Genomic DNA, 20,077 nt, shown 5'->3' with positions numbered 1-20,077 from the left:
GTGGTCTCCTCTTGGTATTTTTCGTCGACAGCAATCTGCCAATTGCCGAAACGTAGGTCTACTGAAGAAAAAAATTGGGTGCCGCGGAGACAATCGAGCACCTCAATATTGCGGGGAAAAGGGTAAACGTCCATTTTCGTGACTCTATTCAGATGGAGGTAATCAACGCAGAAGCGGCACGTCTCATCTTTTTTTTTTCACAAGCACAACAGAGGACGCCCACGGGCTCAAAGAGGGTTCATTAGTTACTTTGGCTTTCATCTTGGTGACTTCTTGCTGTATTACCTTACTCTCGGTGGCAGACACTCGGTGCGGTCGGCGATGAATGGGAAACAAATCGCTGGTGTTATTGCGGTACTTTACGAATAAAATTTTGCCGAGTGGTCGGCTGTCAATGTCGAATATGTCGCGATATGAAGCCATCGGGCGGCATATCACAGCTGATTGCTCAGTTTTTATACTTGGGGCGATCCGGGAGCGTAAGGCCGCATTGGTGCATGTGGCATCCTGCGGATGACATGAAAGATTGGGACATACGTCTGCTACAAAACTAGTGACGCGGTCACCGTGAGCGGTGATCGCGTCACTATACTGCGACAGCTCCTTAAAAATAAAATAAAAAAAATAAAATACGCTGGAAACACGTGAATGTACACATTTACTTATTGATTACTAACAATTGTTTTCTAATTGTAACAGTTTGAGTCTCCAAGCAAGATATGAATTACTGTTTTTTGTTTCCAATTAGTGGTCTATTTAATATAGCAGTAATACTTCTGGCTTTACTAATCAGAGAATCTCAGCATTTCCAACCAAGCAACTACTAAGCAATCTACGTTTCCAGATCTATCGGAGCTGCCGCAGTATATAAGCAAGTAGCAGTAAAGCGGTGAGGTGTTCTTAGCAGCGTGGCGACAGAATTCCTTGAGGTCGAACTTGGTTTGTGACTGATCAATCTCTTTTTGATGCACTATAACACAAAAGTAAAACGTGTTTTTACAGTGGTAGGTGAGCGTTTATTGTTCATTGTTTGGCCACAAGGGCGAAAGAGTGAATGCTATAGCAACAAATTGCAAAGTCACGAGAATAAGCGCCCTCAAACGTGCACCTCAAAAAGAAAGAATTTGCTTCATGAATATATATATCCCTACTTTGGGATCGTTCACTGTGTACTGGTTAGCAGCCATGTAATTTAGATAATAATTGATGTTTTCTACACATCATCCTGTGCCATTATATTTGCTTATATGTGTGCCATGACATAACACGAAACGTCTATACCAAGGTAGTGAATAAAAATACCTTGCTTAGAATAATGTTCTCTTATGAGTGTCAGAATTACGGCAAAATATACTGCGACAGCTACGATAGATCTGGAAACGTAGATTGCTTAGTAGTTGCTTGGTTGGAAATGCTGAGATTCTCTGATTAGTAAAGCCAGAAGTTACAAGCTGTAATAGCTGCTGTCTAGTAAAGGTAAGCAGCGAAGGTGGTAAAATACGCTGGAAACACGTGAATGTACACATTTAATTATTGATTACTAACAATTGTTTTCTAATTGTAACAGTTTGAGTCTCCAAGCAAGATATGAATTACTGTTTTTTGTTTCCAATTAGTGGTTTATTTATTATAGCAGTAATTGTTCTTTATTTGGCTTTGCTGGGCATTAAACATTATTTTTATTAGCCCTATACTCTTCTAGTATTTTTGGAGAAAATATTTGCTTGAATTAGATAGAAACCTCCAATATCAACATAAAAATTTTTATTTATAATGAACTTGTTTTGAGAAATCTAACACATCAACATTAACAAATATTGAATCTACAAACACCGTAATGGCATAGCTTAGTTTTTTAGCGTACTTGTTATACAAGACCACCACCCTTGAAATATTACGATTGTAGAAGTCGTTGCTTGTTTACTTTCTGTTCTCGCCGATCTGTATGCTGTGTCTCAGCTCATGAGCCAGTCATCCATGTACAAGTGGCCTTAGCGAGTAGGATTTCGAAAATCTCGCAGTCAAAGCCTCAAGCAGGATTTACACACGCAGCAAAAAGGGCAAAGACTGGTATTATCGATGTCATTGCACTGGCATCGTGCCAGTTGCCATTGTCGGGCACTTACATCTTGAATGAATAACAAGCCAGACATGCCCCTTGCTTGGCTTTTCCTGTCCAGGGAAAAGGGAAAGAACAAAAATAAAAAGGAACGAAAGAGACCCAAATAATGCTTTATTTTACACCATGGCCTTATCTATAGATATAAAGACAGCCTTGCAAAAAGTAATACAAAGAATGCACTCAACAGGTGTGATCCATGGGCTCTTGAATCCTCCTGTTCAAAAAGTTATCACATCGACATTTTCCATTGTTATGTCTGAAGGACAGTGAACGAACCGATACAACAACGACCCGTCAGCTCTACTTCAAAATGATTGCCGTGCCCTTCACTGGCTTGACGTAAAAAGGGAGCTCTTGTACGTATTATAGGAATGCCTTAGACGCGTCTTTTTTGTGCTTGTACAACTAAAGAAGTGGACGCGTGCCGACGGCTGGCTACGCATTGCTCGCGAAACGGTATTTCAATTGGTTAGGCATTCTGAATTATAAATAGCGTGACCTTTAATCAATGTTCTTTCACAGTGGCTCGGCTGGTATATGTAACGGATGTTATTTTTCTCCATAGGGAGTAGCTTGCTATCAGGATGGCTGTAATGACTCTCTGCGGGCGCCTTGCCTTAGTGACAGGTGGCACCAGTGGCATCGGCGAGGCTGTGTGCCACGCGCTCGCCGTTGAAGGAGCCACGGTGATCGTTGCCGGCAGGCGTCTCGATGTCGCCAGGAAAGTGGCCGAGTCACTGCCAGGTAAGTGGCCTACCATCCGCCTCCCTGGTGTTTCCCATCAAAGAGTTTGATGACGTTGTCGCTTTCTTCTCTCCGAAGTACTTCTTTTTCAGGGTAGAGCATGCTGATTGATGTTGTGCAGAGTCAAGCAAATGAGATACATGCGAGGATTTTAGTGTTCAATGGACTTGTTCTTTTGAAGTCACTTGCCATGGTCACTGTGGTCACAAAAAAAAACCGGGCGCAAAAGGCACTGTTTCAACAGTGTCACAAAACATTAGTGAAAAGCTTTTATGCTACACCGTGTTCCACAATATTAATTTGTAAAGGCACAAAATTACAAAGAGCGAAATTTTATTTATTTTTTTATTTATTTATTTAATACTGTAAGCCTTTCTCAGGCTCATACAGGGTGGGCGAGCAAATATACACAGTCGCGTACAAACCAGGCAATATCGCACATAGCGGAAGAAACAGAATCACAAGATGATAGTGAAAATAAAACTTGTACGATGAAAGCAATTGTACAAAATCATGTACAGGTCACAAACCATCAAGGTATCAGCAGGAGGTACTGTGATCAGTGTGTTCGGAAGCGCTCACAAACATAAAAAAAACAAAAGTTGCTTTTAGTCTTCATAAAACAGGCTTTATACATTCCGAACAAATGAATCTACAGAGGAAGCGCTCACAAACATAAAAAAACAAAAGTTTCTTTAGTCTTCATAAAACAGGCTTTCTACATTCCGAACAAATGAATCTACAGAGGAATGATTAACGCATTCACGTGGCAATTTGTTCCACTCTTCCACTGCTGACGGGAAGAATGAATATTTAAAAGTGTCACAGCGTGACATAAATGGTCTAATGCACTAATTGTGGTTGGTACGACGGGAGTGATGGTTAGGCGGCTTTATATAGTTGTCTTTATCTATGTTTAAACCGTTGTGATACAAAAGAAAAATAAACTTTAAGGAAGAGACACGGCGACGGGCTGCAAGGGTCGGCAAGCATGCCCGCCTGCGCAGCTCAGTGACACTGTCATGCCTCGAATACTTAGAATAGATAAAGTGAAGGGCCTTGCGTTGGACCATTTCTAATTTGTCGGAAAGATATTTTTGGTGGGGGTTCCAAACAATGCTGGCGTACTCGAGGATCGGCCTTATGAGAGATTTATATGCTATCATCTTTACATTAGGAGGCGCCAATGCAAGTTTTCGACGCAGGAACCCCAGCTGGCGATAGGCTTTTGTGTATGTGCTGCTTATATGTGCATCCCACTTCAGTTTACTTGTAAAGGTAACGCCCAAGTATTTAACAGCGTCGTTTCTTGCAATGTTTGTGCCGACCAAATTGTAACTAAAATGCTGGATTGTTTTTCTGCGAGTTATGCTAAGGCAAGCTGTTTTTGACACGTTAATTTCCATTCCCCACTCAAGACACCAACATGCAATATTAGCTAGTGTGGTATTAAGTCTAAGCTGGTCATCAGTTGTGCGGATAGTGGTGTAGATCACGCAGTCGTCAGCGAATAATCTCATTTTAACGTTAGGCTCAAGGCACATATATATATATCATTAACATATATTAGGAACAAGGTGGGTCCTAAAACAGAACCTTGTGGTACTCCGGAAAAAACTTCCAATGAATCAGAGGCTGTGTTGTTTATGGTTACATACTGGCTTCGATTTGATAGATACATTTTTATCCATGCTATTATGTTACTGTTAATACCAATAGACACAAGTTTGTCAATCAATTTACTGTGAGGCACCTTATCAAAAGCTTTGGCGAAGTCTATAAATATGGAGTCGGTTTGCAATTGTGAGTTAATAGTAGTTACGAAGTCATGCGTTATTTCCAAGAGTTGAGTAACGGTAGACAGGTTTTTACGGAATCCGTGTTGGTTTGGGTGCAATAAGTTGTTGTCTTCTAAATAAGTAATGATTGCCTTGTTGATTACATGTTCCAATAATTTACAGCAGCAGCTAGTTAGCGAGATAGGCCTGAATGTTTCTATGGACAGCTTGCTCCCGCCTTTATGAATTGGAATAACTTTTGCACACAACCAGTCGGCAGGTAAAGAAGCTGTTAGCAGGGATGCTTTAAAAATTGCTTCCAGGAAGGGACATAGTTGCTCTGCGTAACGTCGAAGGAATACATTTGAAATATTGTCAGGACCCACTGATTTCTTAACATCGATCTGCAACAGCAGGTTCAGAATACCTTCCGTAGTGACAACGACATCGGGCATCAAAAAAGGATGCATTGGAGCAACAGGGCTGCTTGGTGCGCATGCGCGTGTAAATACCGACTGAAAATACCTATTGAAAGCATTGGAAACGGTCTGCGCGTTCTTTACGATAGTACCTTCAATTTCTACTTCAGTTGTTGGGTTTACAGGCCGTGCCAAGAAACGCCAAAATTTTTGCGGCTGATCCGTCATGAAGCGAGATAACGTATGTGAAAAAAAAGTTTGTCTTGCATTTCTAATATCCGCCTTAAGCTGAGATGCAAGTTCCTTTAAGATGATTGGATTCTTCTTTTTCTTACGCATTCTCTGTACCCTTCTTTTAAGGTGAATAATACGGCGATTGATCCATGGTGTTTTTCTTTGTGTGCGTTTTAGTTTCGTTGGGATAAAATTTTGTTCACAGTACGTAATTATATTTTTCAGTTGAATCCACATACCATTAACACCCTCACATTCCTCTAGAGAAAAAGTCTCTAGTGCTGTGTCGAGGTAATCAATAACACAAACATCATTAGCTCTGGTGTAGTCTTTCACGGCTATCCGTGAATTTGTGCCATCGGGTTTGGTATTTAAGCATTCAAGGTTAAAAGTTATGATTAACATTTTGTGGTCAGATATTCCATCTTCTACAGTGGTTTTACCGGATAGCTTATCGGAAAGAAAAGCTAGGTCTAGTATGGAGCGAGTGTTTCCTTGAATTCGGGTTGGTTCCTGGACCAACTTGGACAATGAAAAATTGAACATTAAATCGTATAATAGCTCGCTGTTGGCGGTATTTCTAGTACTTGTTAAGTTTTCCCAGTCAATAGCGAGATTGAAATCTCCAGTAAGTATCAATTTGGTACGGGGGGTAACCTTATCAACCAGATAGTCATGTATTTGTAAAAGGTAATCATCAGACGCATTTGGCTTTCTATAGATGCCACCGATCAGTACTGGAGCATCGTGAGCAAATATTGTGCACCAAACGCTTTCGTGATTCGCGATACCCTTTTCTCTACGATATTGCAAACCACGTTTTATTGCAATGGCGACCCCGCCCCCGCGACCGTCACGATCTGACCGAAGTAGGCAGTATGAAGAAGGAACAATTTCAAAATCAAGAATGTCTGGGTGCAGCCACGTTTCGGATATCACGAAATATTGGTGCATACTAAACGATAGTGGAGCTGGTTATGCAATGCTGCCTGAAGTCATTGAGGAGAAATCAATGACGATTATTTTTCTGTATGACTAATGATCAATTATTTCTCTTTGTCAATAAGGCGGCTGTAACCTAGGCATCTACAGGATGAAGAGGGGTAGAATGGGTAGGTTGGCTAAGATTTTATGCAAATATTTTGACGGTGATCAACATGGTGGTAAAAATATAGTGGAAAAAGGAATGCTGATTGCGAAGTGGCGATTAAGATAGGTTCTTAAAATTTTTGCCTGTTTCATTCTGTTGTGTGCGTAACCATAGGTCGCAATATTTACAGGTTTTTGTCCACATACCTTAGAAAATTACAACAACCATTCTCTTTCTTTTGGAGGAAATCGTCAGTGCGAACACCATATGAAATTTGGCTCTGAAAGCATAAATGCATATATTTTTAGAAGAGTGATCGTAGTCCTAGCATATAAGAAGAAATCGGAGACAACCAGTTCTCTTTCTGATGCGTTGAAATGCAAAGTTCGCAAAGTTTTATGCCTACGTTGGCGGTAAGAAGCGGCAAAGAGCTCTTGAAAGCTTCAGTACCATGAAACGAAATATTTTGTTAAGAGAGGAGGAACAGCCATGAAACATAATCATCATATATCAGCTGAGAGGGGGTAGAAAATTGAGGTAGCTTCGTGCTAAGTGTGGTAATAAGTCTGAAAGAATGACACAGTCAGGCAGCTTCCTTGTTTTTCTTCTGTTTTCTTTTTGGACGGTTCCTCAAATTGTGACCACCTGGGCTTCTTTACCGTGCACCCAAATCTGAACACATGAGCGAACAGCATTTTCGCCTCCATCAAAATTCACGCGCTGAAGCCAGGATTCAATTTGGGGACCTGGCACGTAAAACCCCAAATAATCTCATTTCTCTCTTTCCACTTTTTTCTCATTTTCTCCTGTTTCTCTACTTCGCGCTTGCTTCCTCTCTTTTCACATCAAGATACGTGTTTTTTATTCCTTAAGCCAAGCGCATTTGTTGCCTTTTTTGCTGATAATGATTAGTAATGGTCATCGTGGCGCTGGAAGAATAAGACGAGCGTTCGAACTGGATGAGCTTGTTGCCACATGTTTATAGCGAAAAAAGAGCGCGAAAGAATGAGGACGAGCATGATCAGACAGGACTATCACTGAGCACTAGTTGGGTTTGCTTTTTAATAATACTTATTGTTGGCCTAGTTGGCACTTGCTCAATTGCATGCTTCGGCTGCACATAACACAAACACACAAAGTGAAGGAACACACAACGATAAGCACAAGTGGATACAGCCGCTTGTGCTTGTCGTTGTGGGTTCCTTCACTTTGTGTTTCCCTTACCTGCGGCCAAAGCATGTCATTAAGAGTTTACTTTTTCAATGCAAAAATTTACGTGCTATAGAAAGGGCAAGAACATGGGGCGAAGGTGGCCTTTCTAGCGCATGCGCACATGCCCGTTTCTCGACCTCAAGTTGTATTTCGGGGCCGTGCACACGTGCTGGCAGTGTGCGCCCCACTCGGAGAAGGGCCTTCTTTCATTCACTTCTCACCTTACCAAACTCGTCAAACGCTTCATTGTGCTGTCTGCATTGAAAAACGCCCTAATTAGATCTTGCTCACATCATGTGGCAGCGAAATTCTCACACCAAGCTCAGCGATTGACTAAGGTAGGCTTTCTCGAAGAGGTCTCATCATCCCAAGAGAGCCGCTGCGATCTATGTCAACTTCGCTGGCCATTCAGTGAAGGAGCCGAATTTGTGGTAATACTCTATCTACGCGGCGTGTCTCACTAGTCCGCACAGGATGTTTTGCTCGAACTCCATCATGAGAGCCTCTATCACGTCGAGTATCACCAAAAGGACAAAGTTGCTCTCGCTCTTGATTTGAAGGGAGCCTTTGATAATGTGACCCACGGCATTATTCTAACACATCTCTCGCAAGTGTAGTGCGGTCAAAACGTCTTCAACTCCATTAAGCAATTTCTAACTGAGAAACCATCATACATCCGTACACAAGACGCTCAACACTGCCCTTACCGATTGGACACGAGAGGGACCCCGCAGGGAGCGGCCCTCTCACCTTTCCTATTCAACCTGGCAATGCTAAGACTTTCCGCTCTCCTGGCGAAAGTCTAAGGCATACAGCATATTTTTTTATGTCGACGAAATCACTACATGGACGTCACGCGACTCGGCAGGACACATAAAGGCCAACTTGCAGCAAGCCGTGGACATCGCGAACGACTACGCCCGTCGCTGCGACCTGCAGTGCTCACCATCTAAATCGGAATCTGTGCACATACAGCCATCGGCAAACCACATCAGCTAAATTGACCTCTCAAATCACAATGGACTCATACTGAATGGGACGAGGTCAGAGTACTGGGGCTTTTCATACAAAAAAATCGCAGAGCCGACACAATATTGGTCAAATTGAGTAAGGTAGGGGACCAGGTGGGCCGAATGGTCCACTGGTTTTCAGATAGCGCGGATGGTTACGATGCAAAAATACCTTGCGGCTGGTGCATGAATTTGTAACCAGCCGAGTCCTGCTCTCGGTTCTATACCTCCACCTACGCAAGTTCTAGAAGAAGTGACTTGAGATCACTCTCTGTAAAACCAACAAGCGGGCCCATGACCTTCTGATGAGCACCTCCAACCAGTGCCTTCTGGGCCTGGAAACGGTGAAGACCTTCACGAAGCTAGGGGAGGGGCAGTCTACATACCAATATAGCAGGTTGCCCCAGACACTGTCAGGTCTCCAGCTTCTTGCCCGACTACACATCAATCGCACAATACGTACGGCAGAGCGCATAAATATTTCGGAAAATTGGAAATACTCCCTGAATCTGCACTCTATTCCAGCTATCATGACCCAAGATGAGCACAGTGGCCGACGCCTCACGTGGGCAAAAGCCTTAGCTCGGCACTATAGCCCAAAAAGGAATAACTTGCGTACGTGCTTCATAATATTGTGGTCCTTTGCGAAGAAATTCCCTCAAAAATTTTCGCGACAAAAAAAGGTTATTCTGCATGATCATTACATGAATCTTCGAGTGACTTACCTCATGTCTAATGATACTGTGGCCATCAGCCAATTTCGGCTCACCTGCAGTTTGGTGATAGAAAATTAGCAAATAGCTGGTGTGCTGCTACCAACGTTTTGACAAACTGACTTGTCTCTTTCAAGGGTACAACAAAGATTTTGCCAAAAAGTCGATACATTATGCCACGTCTCATCTCGCATGCATTTTATACAACAAGCAAACGACCAGTTATTCTTTTAGCATGCTTGTTCAGTTGCCACTTTGAAAAAGGCGTCAGCTTCAGTAGACTCCCAGTTTTGGAATGGTTCATCACAGACTTCCATCTTCGCCCGACTCCTGCCTGCTGGTGTGCGTTAACTTTGATGGGTTGGGCTTCACTATACTTTTTTGTGAGACTACCATTGTGGCACAATATGCGTTCAAAAGTGAAGATGGCGCCCGTTTTCCACAGTATCGCAAAAACACCGTGTGGCTTATATATATTTGGCTAGCTAAATGTTCGTGATTCTACCTCTGCATTTGTTTTAGTAATTGCTGCCGGTAAACGTCCATTGCAGTAAAATGAATATCAAAAATTACCCAAGTGCACTATTGTTGAGCTATAAAAGTCTGATTGAGGTAGTTCACTGGAAAAGTATGAGAGGACGTCTTTTATTTCCTTCACTGTATTGTTGTAGAAAAAATAGCTGATATTTCGCTCTCAGTATAAATTAAGCCATTTATCCGTAGCTGGTTATCGTGAAGTGAGAGCCTCTAAACATTTCTGCGCAGGCGTGGCACAACATTTGGCGTTCCAAGTGAATATCAGTGACTCTTCATCTGTTGAGTCACTCTTCAACAGCATTCGCGGTGCATCCTCACTGCCTCACAGTATTGTTGTCAACAGCGCCGGCATTTATGCCTCAGTTCCTCTCGTCGATTGCACAGATGAACTGTTTGACGACATCATGAGGATCAATCTTAAGGTAACGTATACTGCTATGCAACATACCAGCTCAGTGGCCGTTTAGTGAATAATAATTATTCGAAAAGGAGCACGTTTAGAGTGAAATGTAAACCTGAATGCTCGTTTACGAATCTTGCTCGAAAAAAAGGCAAAAAGTAACGCCTATTGGCTACCAGAACAACCCCTGTTTTCTAAGCATTCATGATATCCTAAACTGGGTGGCACGAAAAATAGGGCTGTCAACTTCACACAGTATATCACCTTGTTAACATCCAACCAAGTATCTTCCATTACTGAAACCAGAAAAGGTCATAAACACAAAGCGTAATTTCATGCTTCCGACGGCGTGATAAAGCTCGGACTTCACGCAGCATGAAATCACTGTCCTGATGCCGTGAACATTCGATCCTTGGGTGTCCTTGACGCTTCCTAGAATTCAACGATAATGAAGCGAGCAGGAGGCAGAGAGGGGAGAGAAGAAATGTGGGTTATCGTAACCATTCGACATCACCTCGTCGGTGGTGGTGTGCCTTACAAAACGACTCATATAAATATTTTTCATTTGACAATTTTATTTATAATGTTCTCGTGGCCACAAAAACCAACAAACAATTCTTCTTGACTGAATGTGAGCCAGACGCATTTGCGTTAAAAAAGCACGCCTGGTCCTGAGACGTAGCAACCCTCGCCACCTCTTTTTGCATCGCTACCTTTAGTGTCTTCTAACGTCGCAGTAGCAGAACAGATGTGCACGAACGAAGACACAACCTTGTTTGCTATTTTTGCAGGGTGCATTTTTGGTCACAAGGGCCGCAAGCCGTGACATGATTCGCGCAGTAAAGGAGTTACCCACTGGAGGTGCTTCGATCGTCCATGTATCCAGTATTGCAGCCAAGGGCGGCTGAATTAACACCTCGGCTCATTCCGCTTCGAAAGCTGGCGTCATTGCGCTCACCAAGTCGGCGGCACAGGAACTAGCTGCTTTCGGTATCCGCTGCAACGCTGTGCTCCCTGGATGGACTGATACACCTATGGCAGCGCCTTTGTCCAAGGAGCATAAGGCCGCTGCGTGCTCTATGTCAGCGCTCAAGAGGTCTGCTCATCCTCGCGAGATTGCTGAGGCCATCAAGTTTCTATGCTCACCCATGGCCAGCTCTTACATAACAGGAGCTGCGCTTGAGGTGACTGGCGGGATAAATATGTGAATATATCCGAGTCTTAACGCTATCTCTCGCTAACTCCCTCTTCTATACTTGTTTGACTTCTGGCAATGTTGTAAATTTTCTAGACTTAACAGAGACGTTCATAGCTGAAAACTAAACAAGCTCGCATGTAAAAACAAATTAATATTTTGACAGAAAACTCCGTGTTTAGAAGTTTTATTATTACTTTAGTAGAAAAACCACATTCAAGATGCCATGTATATCAATTTTTATTCTATAATGCTGGTTTTTCTTTGAGTTAATAACTTACCACTAACGTTCTCACATGTTGAGTTAGGTTACAATGGAGCGACATACAGCAGATACGGCTCTAGAAAGTGTCAAAGCCTTCTTACGAACATTCTGTATTGAACAATACCGCTTCACTAATAAATGATGGTCGTTAGTTTTGCATAAGTAACTGCCTAAACCCCATTACTCTATTAAATCATTTGTATTGATATGGCGCACGTCAATCGGCTCGTTTTTGGTTTGATCTTTACATTATGTACTGATCTATTCGTTTTAATTTGACATACTGTGGGCGAACATTTTGTTCAACGCCTGAGGGTCTAAAGAAACAAATTGAATGTTAACAGCTTGAACTAAAAAACTTCAATTCTTTGCATAAAGAACTCATCAATTTGCTAAATTCAAAGCAAATGAAGTTTATTCATCTTTCGAAGAAAGGAAAACAGCAGCTTTCACAAAAAGCTACAATAGTGAGTAGCTTGACGAGGCCACAGCCCCGCCTGGGTAGGACAGCAACAGGCATTGAGTAGGACCAATAAGGTCAGAGAGATTGCAAGGTAAAGAAAAGTTTCTGAGCCGTATCAGCGGAGACTGTCAAACGTTGGTATAACAGCGTAGAAAAAAAAGCCCAAGTCTTAAATAGCTTTGCCAAGCTGAAAAAAGCATAAAAAACAACAACAAAACAAGGTAAACCTTTGCGAACCTTGAAAACGTTTATACAAATAAGGGTCCTAAAATTAAGAACATTTTCACTTATTTCTTTTACTCATTCACTTATTTGTTTCCCATTTCACTTACTTAGTTCTTTCATTAGTAACTTTCCATTATTGACGCCATTTGTTTTCGGCAACTGGTTTAACAGTGATGGTAGGACACCTTGTAAGTTAGTCTAATAATTCGTTTTTGTAATAGCAATCTTTTAATAATATTTGCATTTGTAGTTTTGTCCCACACAATAGTACCATAGTTGAGAGTATGAGAGAAAAATGAGTTTTAAGAGAGTAGAGTTACTGTAACCGGCAATGTTTCACTGCTTCACTTTAAAAAGCCCTATTGTACGAGCACAGCCGCTGGATGAGAAAGCGGACGCTTTTTCTTTCAGCGGCCGTGGTACAAGGAAGTTTTTATCCTGGAAGCCAACGTGCGCATCCCATGACATTGTTGCGGAATATATATGCCTATGGCTTAAAAAGTGTGCACGTATTCAATTGATGCACCATTAATAAAAGCGGATACGTAAGACATTCTTTATCACAAAGGTGAAACATCGAGGCTTTTCTTTTGCAATATTCAACCCTAGATGAATATCTTTGGACTATTGATGAACCTACTCAAAAGTGCCGTTGGCATGGCGCGCCAACGTTCGAGCGGAGTGACCTGCGAAGAAACTGGTCGTATCACTAGCTCATATATTGGTATGTGGGGTTTAACGTCCCAAAACCACCATATACTTATGAGAGACGCCGTAGTGGAGTGCTCCGAAAATTTCGATCACCTGGGGTTCTTTAACGTGCACCCAGATCTGGGCACACGGGCCTCACCATTTTCGCTTCCATCGAAAATGAAGCCGCCGCAGCCGGGATTTGATCCCGCGACCTGCAGGTGAGCAGCTGAGTACCTTAGCCACTAGACTATTGCGGCGGGCATCACCAGCCCAGACGGCATAATTTACCGCCTTATCAATGCTGACAACGTCCTTATATACAAACGAAATAAAATGGGCCTAGGACGTTTCCTTGAGGTACACCGAAATTAACTTTTCTTGAGGAAGATCCGTGCCCCACAAGTTCTACATGCTGTGAGCGGTGTGGAAGGTACAATGATATTGTTACCACATGTGTAATTTAGATATGTGCACCTGTGTAGCGGGGAACATGGCGGTGGCAGAAGAAGAGGAGGTTCGGTTGGTAGCAAGAGCGCGCTGCTGCGCGTTCACTGCTGTATACCGTCAAGTCGACTGTTACGTCGGCTCTGAATAAACCCCTCTCGTAGACGTAACAAAGTGGTGGAGGGGCTGGGTACGGCACGTCGACGTACCACGGAGCCACAGCTGCTCGGAGTTCGCCGGAGCCGTCGTCTTGACGGTCTGCCGCCGACAACAGTCGTCATGGCCCAGAGCAAAGGTCAGGAATCAACCGCCTCGAATTCACACAGGTCTACGCTGTCTACACCTAGGCATCACTACAAGGAACTCCGCCCGTTCGCGGGAATGGCAGGAGAAGATGTGGACGCGTGGCTAACGCACTACAAAAGGGTGAGCCGGTACAACCACTGGAACTCTATCGATCAGCTGGAAAACGTCGTGCTGTTTCTCACGGACACTGCCCTGATGTGGTATGGAAACCACGAAGAGTCCTTGACAACATGGGCTCTTTTTGCTCAAGAACTGAAGACGTGTTTTGGTGATTCCGACTCAAAAAAGAAAAGCGCGGAGCGCACTCTTGCTGGAAGAGCCCAGACTCCTGGAGAAACCTGCATTGCTTATATAGAGGACGTTCCTAAGCTTTGCAAGATTATAAACCCGCAGATGTCTGAAAAAGATAGGGTCGGACACCTCTTGAAAGGCATAGCGGAAGACGTCTACAATTTTCTGATAGGCAGGGATGACCTCACCTCTGCCTCCGATGTCCAACATCACTGCCGCACGTTTGAAAAACTGAAGACTCGTCGCATCGCCCCGAAATTTGGTAGGCTGGCAAATGTGACAACGGTCGCCAGCGTTGACGTGAGCCCACCCACCGACCTCTCCGCTAATATTCGGGAAATTGTGCGTGAAGAGCTGCAGCGATAAGGTGGTAGGGTTGACGAAACCATTCCGCATCCACCTATCAATCCACCCTACTACACGGCGGCGCCATTAGCTCCTTTGCCACCATCGGTACGTATGGCAGACATCAGCGAAACTGGAAATCCGCGGCCATGTTGAGACTCATTCGCGACCGACTAGCGATATGGCCAACGCTTTCGTCACGGCCCCACCTCACAGAGGTGGGCAGCCCCCGCTCAGCAAGCTCGTCACCGACCCTTCACAGCTGAGTGGTCTCAGCATTGGTTCGGCGAGCGTCCTCTACCAGTCTGCTACAACTGTGGCTTCGGAGGACACATTGCCAGGTATTGCAACGACCGGCAGCCGCCAAGGTACGACCGATCACCGAGATTTAACCGTTCTGGCGTTACCCGAGCACCGACCTTCCCGGGAAGCTCGTCTTACGAGATCCCAGGACTGCTACGAAACCAATCTCTGGCCTCTGACCGCAGTGTGACACCACTACCTGCCCCTCGCGCCAACCGATCACCGTCTCCTCGGTGCCGCCACTCCTCGCCTCCTAAGGAAAATTAGCCGGCGCGGCCATTGGAGGTGAGGTCGCCGGACAGTCTTCGATTTCAACAGATATACCTCCGTTAGCTTCTATGTTTAGAAATAAGGTTCGAGTGCTTTATTGATGGTGCACCAACAATGGCGTTGGTGGACACAGGTGCAACTGTGTCAGTAATGAGTTTAGTTTTCACCCGCCTTCTTGGACGAAAGGTTATGTTTCGTTGGGACCGTCCTGATACGTTTCCTGGAGTGAGCGGAGAGGTGTTACAACCTGTTGGTGTCTGCACAGTGACTGTTAGTTTGGCGTGCCAGAACTTTGTCGCAGAGTTTGCTGTTCTCCCTCATACTGCGCATGACATCATTCTGGGACTCGATTTCTTCAAGCTAGGTGGTGCTACTGTCGATTGCCGCACAGGACAATTTACAGTAGATTACGATATCCCAGTTGCGTTTATGGAGAACTCGCCCTCTCGAGAAAGTGCTCTTTGCGTGTCTGTGGACACAACTGTGCCGCCGTTGTCTGCAAAATGTGTCCCTGTTGTCTGTTCACCTGCAAGCAAGAAAACATTTGACGCAACTGTGGAGCCCGTGTATCTCAGTTGCATAAAGAAGACAGCTTTAATACCCTACTGCACGCTATTGGTTGCGCAATGGCATAATGGTTTACGGGTGCTTAACTGCTCTAATGAACCTACAGTGCTGCCGGAGGGTCTGAAACTTGCAGAGATTCGTGAACATCAAGTATTCTCGCTTGCCATCCTTGCAGAAAGTAATGATTCCCCGGATAAGACCCGTTGTGCCAATCTGCACGCCAGGGACACCACCATTATGGCTATGATTGATAAGTCACTCAGCACCAAGGAACGTAATGAACTGGCGAGTATTCTGCACAAACATACCGGAATTTTTTATTTTGCTCAGCATGATTCACCGTCATTCCCTGCTTCTCGTACAAAGCACCGAATTGACACGACATCTCACAGACCTCTCCGACAGAAACCATATCGTGTATCGCCTTCGGAACGTGCAGTAATCAATGAACAGGTATGCGAGATGCTCAAGCAAATTGTAAATTAAGAATCATGAAGTCCGTGGACTGCTCCGGTGATTCTAGTGAAGAAGAAGGATGGCACATGGCGATTTTTTGTTGACTACCGCCGTCTCAACGCCATCACTAAAAAAGACGTATACCCACTCCCGCGGATTAATGATGCTATCGACTGTCTATCATCGGCCTCTTACTTTTCGTCTGTGGATCTGAGGTCAGGCAACTGGCAAATTCCAATGCACGAGGAAGACAAGGAGAAAACGACATTTGTTACAACAGATGGACTATTTGAATTCAATGTGATGCCGTTCGGACTCTGCAACGCGCCCGCAACTTTTGAGCGATTTATGGACAACATTCGGCGTGGATTGAACTGGGAAGTGGGTATGTGTTACTTGGATGACGTTGTAACTTTTGGCGCACTTTTTGTGAGCACAACACCCGCCTTGGCCTCGTACTGGACTGCCTAAGCGAAGCACGCTTGGTGCTCAATTCAAAGAAATGTCGTTTTGGGGAGCGCCAAACACTCGTCCTTGGACACTTAGTAAACAAAGAAGGCATACGACCGGATCCCGCCAAGACGGCCTCAATGGAGGCATTTAAGCAACCAAACTCGGTGAAAGAACTGCACAGCTTTTTGGGGATTTGTTCATACTTTCGCCGATTCATTCCTGGCTTTGCCAATATCGCATATCCGCTCAGGTGTCTGCTTCAGAAAGGTGCGCAGTTTGACTGGACCCCGGAATGCGAGTCTGCTTTTTCGGAGTTGAAGTTTCTTTTGGCGTCTCATCCGATTCTTCGACACTTCAATCCTCTGACGCCCACTGAGATTCACACAGACGCCAGCGGTATTGGTGTAGGTGCTGTCCTGCTTCAACGCTTGGATAATCAAGAACACGTCGTAGCGTATGCAAGTCGCTCGCTCAGCAAGTCCGGGCGTAACTACACTGTCACAGAGCAAGAATGCCTTGCAGTAGTCTTCGCAGTGCAGCGCTTCCGGTCCTACCTGTACGGACGCCCCTTTACCGTCGTGACAGACCATCATTCTCTCTGCTGGTTGGTCAATCTACGTGACCCATTTGGTCGGCTGGCGCGCTGGGCACTTCTTCTACAAGAATATGACTTCAAGGTTTCCTATAAAAGCGGCCGACGTCATGCTGACGCAGATTGTCTTTCGCGACTACAACTTCCAACGACGGAATGTGACGCGGACACCTTCGATACCTACATTGCATCACTCGACCAACCATTCCCGATAACAAGACCTTTAAGGATGAGCAACAAAGGGACAGCACCATACAACTGCTTCTTGCTACCAAACCAAAATCATCGCCTACGCGCGTCTGCATCCGAGACGGGCTAGTTTACAAAAAGAACTACACCAACACCGGCTCACGATATCTTCTGGTGGTTCCGAAGAGTCTTCGCGTTTATGTTTTGCAAGCTATGCATGATGACGCAACATCTGGTCATCTAGGCACAGCGAAAACTCTTTGCCGTCTTCAAGAAAGAGTCTACTGGGCCAAAATGCGCCAGACGACGGAACAATATGTGTCTAGCTGTAACGAGTGCCAACGTCATAAGCGCCCAACAAGTTCTCCTTTAGGACGATTACATCTGGTGCCGCCCCCTAGAACTCCATTCGAGCAAGTCGGGATTGACCTCCTTCAACCCTTTCCCGGTCTTCTGAAGGAAATCGTTGGATAGTCGTTTGCACCGACCATTTAACACGGTACTGCGAGACAGCTGCCATACCATCGGCAACTGCAGCCGATGTGTCTTCCTTCATGCTACGATTTGTAATTATTCGACATGGACCTCCCAAAATTGTAATCAGTGACCGTGGCCGATAATTCACAGCAGACGTGATGGAAGAGATGCTTCGTGTCTGTGCTTCAAGGTTTTGGCACTCTGCGCCATATAATCCCCAAACGAACGGTCTAACTGAACGAACGAACAGAACTCTCTCGAACATGCTGTCTATGTATGTTGCATCAGATCACAAGGACTAGGACAGTATTCTACCCTTTATCACATATGCATTCAACACCGCTCAGCATGAAACTGCTGGCTACAGTCCTTTCTTTCTTCTATATGCTCGACCACCTCGTCATACCCTGAATACCATCTTCTCGTGTTTGGACCACCATGATCCCTGCATATCCGGGATCATCTGTCGGGCCGAAGAAGCTAGACGCCTTGCTTACTTGCGCACTCTTGCTTCGCAAGACCGCTCGAAGGCACATTTTGACCGCCGACGCCGACACGTGATGTACAATCGCGTCGACCAAGTGTTGCTGTGGATACCGACAAGAAAACGCGGTTTGACGAGAAACTGCTAGCGCACTATGCGGGACCTTATCTTGTTGTAGACCGTATCAGTGATTTAGTTTACCGCATAGCGCGTCCCCATTCAAATGGCCGACGGTCTGCAAAAACTGAACTTGTCCATGTTGCACGTTTGAAGCACTTTACTCCTCGAGAGACTGTTTGACTCGCCCAGTGGGCTTCGTCTGCGCGGAGAGAAATGTTACATGTGTAATTTAGGTATGTGCACCTGTGTAGCGGGGAACATGGTGGTGGCCGAAGAAGAGGACGTTCGGTTGTTGGCAAGAAATTAGGAATATCACTTAATACTCTTAATATTTTGTCTTTTGGGGCCACTTCATTGGGACACAGCGACAGGAACATCTGCGGGGCTCTCTGCGAATTCTTATATAACACAAGAAGATTACCTTGCTGAGTCAGCGATCAGCTCTCGAACTTTAATAGCCACACTACCACTTATTATTTAGCTGATACACTGCAATGATTCAACTTTCAGGAGAATTTCATATCACGATTCCACCTCAGATATTCAACAAATTCTATTATTTCTCCCCCCCTTTTTTTCTTCTTTTTTACATTGCGCCAAATTAATTTCACAGTCAAAACACAGTAATCATATTCCCCTAGTCTAGAAAATCTAAAAGAATTGACTTGCATTAACCCCCGGCTTCTTGGCCAATCCCCCTTAGTGGGTGAGAGCCACAAAAGAAAGGAACAAGCAAGCAAGCAAGCTCGCTGCTGCGCGTTCACTGCTGTATACCGTCGAGTCGACCGTTACGTCGGCTCTGAATAAACCCCTCTCGTAGACGTAACAATAATAATGAGATAGCATCACCCTTAATACTATGGTGAAGAAGCTCTCAGAAGAGTGTGATGGCTAAGGCTAACAAATGTTTTCGTGAAATGTAAAAAAACACCAAATAAAAACTTTTGATTTTCAAAATAATTAAGTACATATTCTTTTTTTTGCAAGGAGGGCAACCTCAGTTGATTTATTTTCTTTTTGTAAGCCATATTGTACTGGCTTTAGAATCTTAAAATGGTCAAAGAAGTATGTGAGTCGTTCAAGTATTATTTTCTCTAGTCTTTTAGAAAAGACTGGAGGATGTAAATAGATTGGTAATTGGAAAAAAATGTTTATCTCACCTTTCTTATAAATAGCAGACGCTTTCGCTCATTGCGCTTTGCGTGAGAACACTTCATTCGCAGGTCATATATATATATATATAAATGTGAACGAAGCAGTGCGTGATTATGTTTACAACGTAATTAGCTGGTGTGATTTGTTTCTCCAATGCATCGAGAGATCTGCTGTTATTGAGTTAACAGAAATAGGAAACTACCTTAGCCTTACTGACGGCGTCTAAAAAAATGGTGTGCTCGTTGTGATATTTGAGCGCCGGGACTCAGTTTTTTGACGAAGGGGTGAAGGAGACAAATAAGTCTATAAATGAATCAGAAACTTCTGACCGTTCAATTCTATCGTACCTAATATCAATTTTAAATCTTTCCACAGCTGTTATGAACTCTTTTTGTGAAGAGCTGAACAAATGCATGAAATGCTTTTTTTTTTGGCTGGCCGAATATTTTTGTTTGCCAGGTTTCTGAAAGTTTTATAATATTTGGATAATTCAGCACACCATACTTCAGCAAACAATCTTTTGTA

At 44.1% G+C, this 20,077-nt stretch overlaps 1 protein-coding gene across 3 annotated transcripts; it reads left to right on the top strand.

Annotated features, from left to right (window-relative positions):
* The first annotated feature begins 2,357 nt into the window (after nt 1-2,357).
* Nucleotides 2,358-19,357, top strand: LOC119160888 ((3R)-3-hydroxyacyl-CoA dehydrogenase). 3 transcript variants are annotated; one of them, XM_075880539.1, is made up of 4 exons: nt 2,358-2,478; nt 2,688-2,866; nt 10,088-10,281; nt 11,051-19,357. In XM_075880539.1, the coding sequence occupies exons 2-4, from the start codon at nt 2,707-2,709 to the stop codon at nt 11,165-11,167; spliced, it is 471 nt and encodes a 156-aa protein (XP_075736654.1). In that variant the 5' UTR covers nt 2,358-2,478; nt 2,688-2,706; the 3' UTR covers nt 11,168-19,357. The 3 variants fall into 3 exon arrangements, with proteins under 3 accessions (XP_075736654.1, XP_075736653.1, XP_075736652.1); XM_075880538.1 differs by having other exon boundaries at nt 2,446-2,578; XM_075880537.1 differs by having other exon boundaries at nt 2,462-2,590.
* The last annotated feature ends 720 nt before the right edge of the window (nt 19,358-20,077 follow it).

The sequence above is a fragment of the Rhipicephalus microplus genome, chromosome X (assembly GCF_043290135.1).
Source record: "Rhipicephalus microplus isolate Deutch F79 chromosome X, USDA_Rmic, whole genome shotgun sequence".
In the NCBI taxonomy this organism is placed as follows: Eukaryota; Metazoa; Arthropoda; class Arachnida; order Ixodida; family Ixodidae; genus Rhipicephalus; species Rhipicephalus microplus.
The sequence above is the reverse complement of the archived record's forward strand: the minus strand, read 5'-3'. Positions and strand labels throughout refer to the sequence as shown.

What these genes read in the sequence shown, in the direction of transcription:
- LOC119160888 (XM_075880539.1), top strand. Translation starts at nt 2,707, where the DNA reads ATGGCTGTAATGACTCTCTGCGGGCGCCTTGCCTTAGTGACAGGTGGC. An exon ending in AGTGGCCGAGTCACTGCCAG is followed by an intron (nt 2,867 to 10,087) that starts GTAAGTGGCCTA and finishes ATTTCTGCGCAG; the next exon opens with GCGTGGCACAACATTTGGCG. An exon ending in TCATGAGGATCAATCTTAAG is followed by an intron (nt 10,282 to 11,050) that starts GTAACGTATACT and finishes CTATTTTTGCAG; the next exon opens with GGTGCATTTTTGGTCACAAG.